At 35.9% G+C, this 12,611-nt stretch overlaps 2 protein-coding genes across 2 annotated transcripts; both read left to right on the plus strand.

The window, feature by feature from the left end:
- Positions 1 to 772: 772 nt before the first annotated feature.
- Positions 773 to 7,568, plus strand: LOC114720659 (methylcrotonoyl-CoA carboxylase subunit alpha, mitochondrial). The gene is made up of 16 exons (XM_028906324.1): positions 773 to 1,214; positions 1,834 to 1,955; positions 2,541 to 2,688; positions 3,045 to 3,182; positions 3,466 to 3,561; positions 3,652 to 3,711; positions 4,062 to 4,154; positions 4,237 to 4,348; positions 4,619 to 4,723; positions 4,889 to 5,025; positions 5,368 to 5,602; positions 5,684 to 5,850; positions 5,946 to 6,062; positions 6,205 to 6,447; positions 6,553 to 6,648; positions 7,232 to 7,568. The coding sequence occupies exons 1-16, from the start codon at positions 870 to 872 to the stop codon at positions 7,238 to 7,240; spliced, it is 2,223 nt and encodes a 740-aa protein (XP_028762157.1). The 5' UTR covers positions 773 to 869; the 3' UTR covers positions 7,241 to 7,568.
- Positions 7,569 to 9,070: 1,502 nt separating this feature from the next.
- On the plus strand, positions 9,071 to 11,825 carry LOC114720670 (serine/threonine-protein kinase STY13). Its single transcript, XM_028906343.1, has 7 exons — positions 9,071 to 9,235; positions 9,343 to 9,721; positions 10,147 to 10,256; positions 10,543 to 10,748; positions 10,853 to 11,027; positions 11,213 to 11,347; positions 11,438 to 11,825. The coding sequence occupies exons 2-7, from the start codon at positions 9,397 to 9,399 to the stop codon at positions 11,639 to 11,641; spliced, it is 1,155 nt and encodes a 384-aa protein (XP_028762176.1). The 5' UTR covers positions 9,071 to 9,235; positions 9,343 to 9,396; the 3' UTR covers positions 11,642 to 11,825.
- Positions 11,826 to 12,611: the final 786 nt, after the last annotated feature.

Raw genomic sequence — 12,611 nt, forward strand, 5'->3', positions numbered from 1 at the left:
GTGTTATAAAAAGTAAATATGGTGTGACTTACTTTATGTAACAGATATTTCAGGATGATTGATGCCAAACCACATGAATCAAATGATGTGAATTTATATATTTTGTATTTTTTTAATTAAAGGATGAGAGTGTGGATATATGTATGTTAAAAAAAACATAAAATGAATTTGTCCGAACAAATTATAAACACCACCCCCCCCCCAAAAAAAATAAAAACAATAAAGTCCGTAAGGTGTTGGAGAAAGCCGCATCAAGGGGCCTAATAAGACCGCTAAGAGAGCATGAGGCCCATTCCAAATGGATAATGTAATATAAAAACATCAACCGGATTACTACTGACTAGGCTCTTGTCTGTATGCTGACTAAGCAAGATGGCACGATGTCCAACTAAGGCTGCCCACTCCAATACATTGTCTGCCTGATTTGGATTTGGATTTGGATTTCTTCCCACACGTCTCCATTACTTAATCCGGTCTTATTTATAAAATTTTATTTACAATTTATAAATAAGATCTTATAAATAAAATCAGAAGTAATATTATTTATTTATTTAATTTAATAGTATAAAATTATCAATTGTCACATTAAATTAAATATACTGTTTATTTTATAATTATTATAAAAGTTGCAATTCAGTATGAATAATATTAAATGATAGAGTAATAAATAATTAAATATATATGGATGATATTTAAATCTTAATAGGAAAAAAAAAGCATGGAGGGAGAGTTTTGAGCATAGCACGCATTTCATTGCAATCAGGCAGGGATATGTCAAATGACCAAAACGCCTTCCCTCGTTCTTTTCTTCCCTTTCTGCCCGATCTTCAGCTTGTCAAGCTCAACTCTCGGAGCTCTGGCTCTAAACCATGATTTCCATGGCTTCTCTCATCATTCTCCGTAGAAAGTTCACTACTAGACCCTTCAATGTCCGCGCTCGAGCGTTCTGCCAGCTGTCCTCAGCAGGGGAGAAAGCCGCTCAACAGCAGATTGAGAAAATTCTGATAGCCAACAGAGGCGAAATTGCTTGCAGGATCATGAGGACTGCGAAGAGGCTTGGCATTCGGACTGTTGCTATTTACAGTGACGCTGATAAGGACTCGCTCCACGTCCGATCTGCCGATGAAGCCATACGGATTGGCCCACCCCCGGCTCGGTTCAGTTACTTGAATGGACTCTCCATTGTTGATGCTGCCATACGTACTGGTGCTCAGGTGAGCCCTGGAACCATTTCTTTGTTTGTTAGACATTAGAGACTGTCAGTGGAGAAAAGAAACAATGTAACAGGATCATTGGTTAGCTGGAACTTTCACTCTATTATTTAATTAGATTTTCACCTGCTTATTATGCTTGCTGTTTTGGGTGTGAAAAATAAATAATCACCCTTTCTTTGCATTCGTAAGCCAAACGCAGCGACGCCACTCTGATATTGGTCAACTTGGCAATTCCGTTGACCTGCTAATTTTCTAATTATGTGGCGTGATCTTAACCGATTGATGTCATATAGGATCTCTAAGCAACAAAGATCCTGTATTTACCCTCAAGGTGATTTTGAGGTGATACACTGTCTCAACTTGTGTGGCGCTCGATGTAATTGTATACTTAAGATTGCTTTCCATATAAAGACAGGCTTTTCGCCTGGGACACTGGGAGTTGTTTTTGGTGTACGACTCACAAAAGAGGTCGACGACTTTGTATTTTATATGACTTTGTAATGTGTGCTTTGTCTGTGAGACTATAGTGTCAAACTCCATGTTTCTAGTACTCATAGATAACGATTGCATAGAACTTTGGACATCCTATTCAGAATGAACTTTTTCTTTTGGTAATTAGGCTATCCACCCTGGATATGGTTTCCTATCCGAAAGTGCTGATTTTGCCCAGCTATGCGAAGATAAGGGTGTTACGTTTATTGGCCCTCCAGCATCTGCCATCCGGGATATGGGTGACAAAAGGTACGAGTATGACAGACTGCTGGCTGCCTTATTTTCATTCGTTCCCTTATTTTAATATCAGCTTCCCCTATTTTAAGTTCTGTTTTTAACTTTCAAATGCGTAAGGAGCACCTTACTAAAGTCTAGAGGTCGGAACTTGGAAGTTACTAAAATAGTTTTAAGCTGTAATTTATTGAACTATGCATGCGCTGTTCATGATAAGCATTCCACATAGAACACCCAACTTTGTGAAGGATACATTGGCATATTTCATTTGGCTTAAATAATCCTCTTCTTTGTAAACCTGAACCTGCTAATAAATGTTAGATTTGAAGGTTCCAACCAGCTAAGCATTCTCTATTCTGTGACAGAGATAGGGGTGGGTGGGAATTATCTTCGGAATATCATGAAACTGCCGTTTTTCTCTATTATATATCCAACTTTTCAAGTATACCTCTACTTGATTGTGAATACTTGGAGTCAGCGTGACAAGTTTGGATCATTTTCCCTCTCAATGATTAGCATGCTTACACTGTGATTTGTGTAAGCCTGAGATATATTATAAAACGCCTTTTCAACTTATCACTGTATCTATGTATCCATCAGTGCATCAAAGAGGATAATGGGGGCAGCAGGGGTACCACTTGTTCCCGGATATCATGGAAATGAACAAGATATTGATAAAATGAAGTTGGAAGCTGACAAAATTGGGTATCCTATCTTAATAAAGCCAACCCATGGAGGCGGAGGAAAGGTGCATGTTTCCTGATATTATTCTTATTCAATTTATCACACTTCATGATCCTTAGTGCATTTGTGATGATATGTGGATGGATGTTTTAGCGAGTTCTATGGCTGTTGATAAATGTTTATCATTCTGAGTTATTAATTCACTCTCATATTAAAAAGATAACATAAAACAACCATAATTATGATTTGTAATTACTCTGAGGTTCCTAAACTATTAAAAGGCTGAAAATTTTAAGAATCACAATTCTTTTTAGATAGTGAAAAGGTTATGAAAGACATACAAAATTTTTCTTGATCATTGACTCATTCGTTAGATTACAATTTCATTCGGATGAAATTTTGACAATATTAATATTTCAGGGCATGAGGATTGTGCACACTCCAAATGAATTTGTTGAGTCCTTCTTAGCTGCGCAGCGTGAAGCAGCTGCTTCCTTTGGCATAAACACAATACTGTTGGAGAAGTACATCACACGGCCAAGGCACATAGAAGTCCAGGTATTCCTGTTCATATTATTATTTGTGCTGCTATATTTTCTCATGAAATCTTTGTGATAAATTCCTTTCCTTCTTGTATTGGTGCTTCTTCCAAAGCAAGGTGATTCAAATGATTTTGTTTATTTTGAGATCTTACCTTCATTTCTCTAAAAATTTTCTGGAACTCCACGCTTTTATGTTGGTGAATCATGAAGAAAAATTGGGGTTATCAGTCATTATTGGATCTTTTACTAGCTTCTTTGACCTTAGTTTCTGGCAAATTCTCCTATACTCGATATCATAGATTTTTGGGGATAAGCATGGGAATATTCTGCATTTGTATGAGAGAGATTGTAGTGTGCAGAGAAGACACCAGAAAATAATTGAAGAAGCCCCAGCTGTAAGATTTAATTTCTGCGTCCTCTATGTGGATTATTTCATTTTAATTTTTGTTAGTTTTGAACTCTCAATAATGAATTCAGTCATGCAGCCAGATGTATCTACTGATTTTCGCATACACTTGGGTCAAGCTGCTGTCTCTGCAGCAAAGGTGAAGTACTCTGCCTTCAACATATTAAATTTTCCTCGGTGACTTGCCTATTGCTAAGGTGTTTAGCCTTCAAAATTTCATGTACATAAATGACCAGTGTTCTTGGCACACTATTTGCTTATATTTTTCTGCTTTGTTTATTTTGATTTATTCATTCTAAATGGTTAGACTTGTTTTTTTATAATAAATAGAGCATTTAGCTATGCCTAACCTAATTTCGATATGACAAGAGGTGAAACAAATGTTTTCCCCTTCTGTTTCCTTGCAACTTTTTTGGTTTTCCTAATATCTTCGTCCCGTTCTACACATATACTAATGTGTAACGTCAAGTTCCTTTCTGATGTCCGAAGGCAGTTAATTATTACAATGCTGGGACAGTGGAGTTTATAGTTGATACAAGCTCTGGCCAGTTTTACTTTATGGAGATGAATACTCGTCTTCAGGTGCTTTAAATGATTTTTAAGAGTCACTATTTTCTGAAGTTATGTGGTTTACAGATTTGTTACGTAATGCATGTTAATTCAGGTTGAGCATCCAGTCACAGAGATGATTGTTGGTCAAGACCTTGTAGAATGGCAAATCCATGTCGCCAATGGTGAAGTTCTTCCATTAAGTCAGTCACAAGTGCCCTTACTAGGTAGTTTTGCTTCCCCTCTCTTATACAAACCCACTGCTTGCCATAGGCTTTTATTTATTTATTTCCCTGAGAGGAAGTGGACGCCTGCCTAAGTTCCACTATACTCTTAGTGTTGATGAAAAAATGTCACGGGGCTCATATTTATGTTATGATTAAAGGCTGTCAAAATTTATTCAATTTACATCGCTTGTTATGATATTTATGTCTAAAAATTGTTATAGGGACGACTTTAATGTTTCAGCTTTATACTATCTCTTGTTTTGCTGGCAGGTCATTCTTTTGAAGCTCGCATATATGCAGAAAATGTTCCGAAGGGGTTTCTTCCAGCAACTGGAGTTCTTCATCATTATCATCATAATCCAGTCTCCTCCACAGGTCATTTACAGTCTTATAATATGATAGCCAAGTAACTACTATATGGTGAATCATGTAACCCCCATTTTCTCCTGTTCAAGAACGTGAAACCTGAATATGTTGTTATGGGTGTTTTTGTTGTCATGCATCGCTCATTTACTTGTGTGAAATCTGCTATTTTGGCAGTTCGAGTGGAGACTGGAGTCAAGGAAGGCGACACTGTCAGCATGCACTATGATCCCATGATCGCCAAGCTTGTAGTGTGGGGTGAGAATCGTGCTGCAGCTTTGGTCAAACTGAGGGATTGTTTGTCAAAATTTCAGGTATCCTGAGATCTTAACAATACTTTCACTACTATGCACTGTGAAGTGTAGAGTTTAGCGGTAAGGTGCAACTTCTTCTGGAGTGAAATCCTTTATGAGTATGACTTACACTTAATTAAGGCTATGGGGTTGAAGGATTAATTTGGTAGGATGCTTGAGCTTGAAGACGTGGTGTCACAACCCTTAACTTGAGGAAGGAAGAAAATAAAATAAAATAAAATATGTTATTATCTAGCCAATCCTCCCTCTGGCAAATCTCGTGTAATTCTGAATTGATCATTATTTCTTTGTACTCCGAATTTCAAAAATTGCTCTAACTTCTACTAACATTTCTTTCCACAGGTTTCAGGGCTACCAACCAATGTCAACTTCCTTCAAAAGCTCGCCTGCCACCAGGCTTTTGAAAGTGGCAAGGTGGAGACTCATTTTATTGATAAGTACAAAGATGATCTTTTTGTTGATCCCGGGAACTCTGTTTTAGCAAAAGAAGCATACGAAGCTGCCAGACTTAGTGCATCCCTGGCTGCTGCATGTCTCATTGCAAAAGAGCATTTCATGTTGACAAGGAATCCCCCTGGTAAACTGCCCCATTCTTGTGCAATATGTCTAAGTTATTTCTAGAAATCTCATTCTAATTCAGATTTGTTAGTATATTCAGGGAATGGCGGCTTACACCCTATATGGTATGCCTATCCGCCTTTCAGAGTCAATCATCAAGTTAAGCGTAGTATGGAACTTGAGTGGGATAATGATTATGATAGCTGTAGCTCCAAGCTCTTGAAGCTTACCGTCACTTGTCAACTTGATGGCAGATGCCTGATAGAGGTATCACAAATATAGCGGAGTAATAATTTGTCAATTCTATTGTCACGTGCCACAAGTTCTCGTTTTGGACTCAAGATGCTATCATATTCTTTCAGACAGAAGAAGACGGATCTCCTGCTTTAGAAGTCAAAGCAACATATTTAAGAGACCATTATTTTAGAGTTGAAGCCGATGGTGTAAACAAAGAAGTTAATCTAGCTGTCTACTTAAAGGTAATTTTGTTCCTCTACATGCATCATTATTTACTGTACATGGGTTATATTAGTGGAAATATTCTTAGTGCTCTGTATACATTATTATTGACAAAAATGAAAGTTCATTACCGGTTTACCCAGCTTTTTCTAATTTTGGCAGGATCACATGAGGCATATTCATGTGTGGCAAGGGTCTTATCATCATTATTTCAGAGAAAAAATAGGGCTCGAGTTGTCTGAGGATGAAGAATCCCAACATAAGCCCAAATATGAAGCAGCAGCCCACCCTCGGGGTACTGTAGTGGCCCCCATGGCTGGCTTGGTGGTTAAAGTTATGGTGAAGAACAAGACAAAAGTAGAGGAGGGGCAGCCTGTATTAGTTTTAGAAGCAATGAAGATGGAGGTTTGTGCTTGTGCAATTGCTCATAAAACTTTGGGAAATGGCTACCGGCTCTTTTTTATTTTGCGATCCATAAAGCTTTAACTTACCGTTCTTTACTTTCATTAGCATGTCGTAAAGGCACCATCATCTGGCTACGTGAATGGGCTTCGAGTTACGGCTGGTGAACAGGTTTCTGATGGCAGTATTCTTTTCAATGTAAAGGTTAGTTAATTGCCTTTGCCATTCTTCCCTTTGGCTGCGGACTAAATGATTGGCACAGAACATAATTGTGTGAGGATGAATCAATAAACATTCTGGAAAGGCGATTTTTCTTTGTTATTGATGTTCATTTTCTTTTGTAGGTGCGAGATACATTTTCCTTTTTCAACTCATATATAATAATTACCAATTTATATACCTGCAAAATCCCATATAAGCTGCACTAACAGTGAGATTTTCTTTTTCTATGATTTATTATTTACAAGCTCTTTACGACTTGCATTGGGTTTTATAAATCTGTTTATCCTTGCTTAGAATTCTCCCAAGTTCTTTTCTTTGTCATCACCACAAAGTCGAGGCCACATATGTTGAGATGTGCTATGATGTTCTTCTGAAAATTGTGCAGACAAACATCAACTGTGTTTTATTTTGCCTAAGTAATTGTAAAACTTATTTATTTGTTGGCTTGCCTTACTGGGGGAAATAAGGGGTGTGTGTGTGGGATGTGGTCTGCAGAGGTCATTGTTAATATTTACCACTCATGATCTTGTATGGTTACCAACATTTTGTTTTTGTGGTTGGGCAGGATGAATAAATCGATACACAGAAAACTGGTTCCAAGTCCAACCAGGCATTTGTTAAGGGAGGCTTCTCTCTGGATAATTGAGAGCGAAGTAATTATATGGCTTTCACAATGCCTGTTATATGCCGATGAATTTGATTCCAACAGAATGGGAAAAGTCGTTGTCCACCGTGTCGAATGCTTGTTCCGCAGTCCGCGAGTTACAAAATGGGTATATGTATGTACTATTACAGGCAGTCCCTCAATGCATTAATAATAAAAGTTAAAAATAACTTGAACGGAAGTATGCATCGTCTGCAGCAGTGCTGCTACGTTTTTAAGCTGGAGTAATATTTATTGCGAATATCTGTTGTGTGATTAATCATTATTTTATTCATTACTTGATATAAAAATTAGATAACTTATTTACGAATAATAAAAAGATTCAATTATTTATAATAAATTTGTTGTTTTTTTCTCATAATATTCTTTCTAATTAAGTATTCCTCCTATCCTTAATGAAAGACATAATTAATTAATTTGAATAGATTAAGGATATTTGTTAAATTAGTTAAGATGATTTTTTTATTCTAAAATATGTTAATTATTTTTCTTAATTTCCTTTTTTTCTTCTTTTACTTCATTATTGTTGAGGGAATTTCAGTAGGATTAATTTGAAAAAAATTGATAAGCATGTAAAAGAAGTTTTACATATAAGACTAATATCAACTCTTAAATTAAGTCTTACATTAAGAATCACAATAGTATATTATAACTATTTTGAATGGAAATTATTTTACCATACACAACCAATCGGATATTTTGAAAAAAAAAATGAATTGGGGACAAATTAAATTGAAAATTTATATTTATTATTAAAATAAATCTTTTATTTAGATCCAATATCCAGGGTTGGAGATAATGTATTTATTGGATATGGCTTTCAATATCCGGCATAATGGCTTATTCATAAGGATACATTATCACACCAGATATTACACATGACACCGGATATTACATATTAGCCTATGAGAAATCTCATTAGCATGTGAGATCATTTTAATATTTTGATATTATTTTATCCGTTTAATGTCTAATGCTATATGCGTATAGCCGCTGTCATCGTGTCATGTCATGATTAATTATTATATTTGTCAATACAATATCTAATCTAATATAAAAGATTATTTATACGGATAGCTTATTGCGGCAAAGACAGAAAAAGGAATTTACCGTCCTATCATGTGACTCCGTATTAGCATGTGGATAATTTTAAGTTTTTGATATCGTTATTTGTATAAATTTAATATTTTGATATTGTTATTTTATCTTTTTGTTTCATCAAAACATTATTTTATTTATTTGTATAATACTAACACTAATCTTATACTATTTCCAGTCTTTAATATAAAAACTTGTTTGATTTTTATTTTGATAATAAAAGACTCCAATTTATTTTGTTTTACACATTTATTCATTATTTCTCAAAATAATTCTTATAATAATAGTGGTTTAACCAATACATTTGATTAACAATGATATTTTAAGAAGCACAATACATATTATTATAAATAACTAATTTAACTACTTTAAATAAATTTTCTTAATTAATTTAAATTAGTTAATTAATTTTTATATTAAAAGTCCAAACCACGATCACATTCGCATAGCCTGACCCTTGCGGAAAAACGTATCCATCATCACCACGCCTCGTGCGTGCATAGGTCATACATCACGCCTCCTACTCGCATATTGGATATTCTTAATGCGTTGACTTTTACTGTTTTTTTTTTTAAGGTCTTTTATAATTGACACTTGGCGATGATAACTAACCAAATAAAACGTAAATTCATTTATGTAACTGTTGTGATTCGTCCGAAACGATTGCTGGGTGAAGGATTCTGTGTTTTTATCTCTATCTTTAGGTGTTCTTCCCGATTAAATTCGACGGATTTTAGTATCAAGAAATTACCACGGCCTGTTAGGAATGAAATTCGGATTACCCCACTCTGATTAGTTTATTTTGAGGTAAGTTATTAGATTCCAACGAAAACTTCCCCCGACTTTTTCGTTCTACTTTTTCTTTGGAATCTTTCGCCATTTTGAGCGTAAATTCATGATTTCCTCCATCACAGATTAAAAGTAATCCAAGCTTTCCAAGCTTCAGGGCGTAGGTCGGAAAAGGTGTCATGGCCGAGAAATTGAATGGCACCGTAAAGGACGATGCGATAGAAAAACCTGACTCGAAAGAGAAGAGTTTGTGTTCAAACGTGAAGGAAAAGAGTGCTAGCTTCAACGATCGGGGGATATGTGTGAGAGCTGATAAGATTGATTTCAAGGATTGGGATAGTCAGCTGGACAAGCACTTGAATAAAGTTCTGTCGAGAGATGCGACGCGGAAGAAGAAGGAAGACTGGGAAATTGATTCCTCCAAATTGGACATAAGGCGTGCTATAGATCACGGAGCCTATGGAACAGTCTACCGTGGCGTTTATGACGGCCTAGACGTTGCTGGTATATTTCTGTCGAATGATCTGGCTTTTAATTTTCGTTCATGAACGGATTATTATAGACGTCAAAGTAGATTTTGCTCTTGGTATTTTGCAAATATTTATCGGACGCCTACGTTGAATTAATGGGCACTTTTTGATTAAACCGCCGCTGAGCAAGTCTTAACTACACACGCACACAATTAGTTTATGATAAAATTGTACCGTTAACATGAACCGGCCGAACCATCAATTAGTGTTTCACTGATTTCTTTTACGGCTTTCACAACTTTTTATGGGCTCTAAGTTTTTTTATTTTTGGCATGATTCTAGATTGGACTAGTAATTTTATGGTTGAACTGGCCGATCTGGTTCAGTTTTTTTTCCTTTTTTTAACATTGATATTTTGTGCTTTATTTGATCATTGGAACGGATTCCCATCATTTATAGTGAAGGTATTTGATTGGAGGGACACCGACACTGACGCAGCGGCCATTCGGGCATCATTTCAGCAAGAAGTTGCTGCTTGGCATAAACTTAATCATCCAAATGTTACAAAGGTATGCATATTCCTAGTCTACTGCTTTTGGAGGAACAAGAAATCACACAATTAGAGAATTAGAATATATGGACTTTTTTGTATCTGTTTGAGATTATTATAGATTGTTCTACTTTTTTGTATCTGACTTAGATTATTATAGATTGTTCTAGTTCTTAAGTAAATAAAACTAGGTGTGGGATTAGTTGCATGGGGTCTGAGAGATGTATTCCGTTAACATTACTCATGGTTCTTGAATAATGTAGTTTCCTGATGATGGTGAGACTAAATGGATCATTTCTATGCAGTTTGTTGGAGCCTCCATTGGAAACTCATATGTGAAAATTTCTTCTGAAGATGTATCAAGTGAAGTTTATTCATTTATTCCAGCCCAGGCATGTTGTGTTCTTGAGTTTGTCCCTGGGGGGACGCTAAAGAAGTTTCTGATGGGGAACAGAAGGAAGAAACTTGATTTTGACGTTGCCATTCAACTTGCGTTGGACCTCTCCAGAGGGTGAGTCTATCGCTTCTTGCGAAAGCAGGAATTGATAAATTCTCGTAAGGTTATAATAGGCGTATTTGACTCCAGCTATGGTGTTTTTTTGGGATCAATTTCAGATTGAGTTATCTTCACACTAAAAAGATTGTGCACCGTGATGTGAAGACAGAAAATATTTTGTTGGATGCAAATGGAACTGCAAAAATTGCTGATTTTGGTGTTGCTCGAATTGAGGCACAGAACCCATGTGAAATGACTGGAGGGGTTGGCACCCCTTGGTACATGGCGCCAGAGGTAACCTGCTTTTATTACTCTGCAAACATCTGATGTATAGTCTAACCGAATCATCATTATGCTTTAATTTTACAATAAACACGGCCCATTTCACGAATAAGGTTCAAGAGATTCTATGATTCTCGGTTTGTTGGGGCATAGTTTTCTACGTTTCAGACAGATGATGAACAATTATTTGGTGGCAGGTGCTTAATGGTAAGCCTTACAATAAGAAATGTGACGTGTATAGTTTTGGGATTTGCTTGTGGGAGATATATTGCTGTGACTTGCCTTATCCTACTCACAAGATTTCTGATGTATTTACGGGGATTGTCCGACAGGTTTGCAAATTTTTCTTTTTCTAAATGTTCTGCTTATACCACGCATCATTAGCTCTTACATTGAGTGAAACTGTTTTGTTTTTGGAACAGAACATGCGACCAGAAATCCCAAGATGTTGCCCAAGTGCACTTGCAAGGATCATGCGAAAATGTTGGGATGAAGACCCAGATAAACGCCCTGAGATGGACGAGGTAGTGAGAATGTTAGAGGCAATAGATACAAGCAAGGGAGGACGCATGATTTCAAAAGACCAATCTAGTTTTTGGTGTTTTTGTCCTGGTGGAGTCCTTTAATTTTGTCCAACCCTGTCTTCGTCTTATGCTTTTAATTTCCTTCTGTTTTGTTTATGGTAAAAGCTAGATCTGTAGGTTTTCATTTTCTTTTAATTTTTTGGATGCACTTATTTGCTATGTATTGGAGATTGAAATGAGACTATTATTAGAGGACAAGACTGGCTCTGGACATCAGTTTTTTCCCCCTTGGGTGGTGGTCAGAGCTATAAGAATAGGTAATTAAGAGTATATTCCGATTGAAAACAAAGGAATTAGTTAGTCAAATTTTACAAGATTGAGAGTAAGAAAATTTTAAGAATAAAATTAAAAATAAAAGGTGAGAAGAATCATCATTGATTTTAAAATTAAAATTCTTTTTGTTTAAATGTATTATTTAATCTTAAATAAAATTATACGGATGTTTTAAATTTAGTATTAAAATTTTCATTAATAATTTCAAAAAGCACCAACGACATCTTAATTTTATGATTTTAATGAGAAAAATTAATCTATAAGATGTTTGGCTACCAATATTGAAGTGTTTTCTTTTTTAAAACATAAGAAACAAACAAATATCAAGAAGTAAAATCGATACAGAATAGTCATAAATCTATATTCCAGTCGCAGTATATGAAAATGACGTTAAATTCAAACCACAAGCGGAGGAAGCAGAAGCAATGCGTGCCATATTGAATGATGGTAAGGTAAAGAATTAAGATGAGGCCTGGACGGTGGCCTGTGAGTTTTGAAATTGATGTTGCTAAGGTCCCCTCCCCTTTAGAGAGAGGAGGCGTCCCATTACTCGGAGATTCGTTGGGTTGCTTCAGAGCAAGACTGTGAGATGAAGAATTTATGAATGCGTTGAAACATTGAAACTCAACTGTCCTAAAAGTTGTAAATATCCTTAAGAGTTAGTATCATTATGAACCTGAGATGAACAACACACAGATTATTAGTCATTTCGTCTTCAAAATGATTATGATCTTGAGAA

Source organism: Neltuma alba, unplaced genomic scaffold (genome assembly GCF_004799145.2).
Source record: "Neltuma alba isolate B1F8T4 unplaced genomic scaffold, ASM479914v2 tig00011993_pilon, whole genome shotgun sequence".
NCBI classification, from domain to species: Eukaryota; Viridiplantae; Streptophyta; class Magnoliopsida; order Fabales; family Fabaceae; genus Neltuma; species Neltuma alba.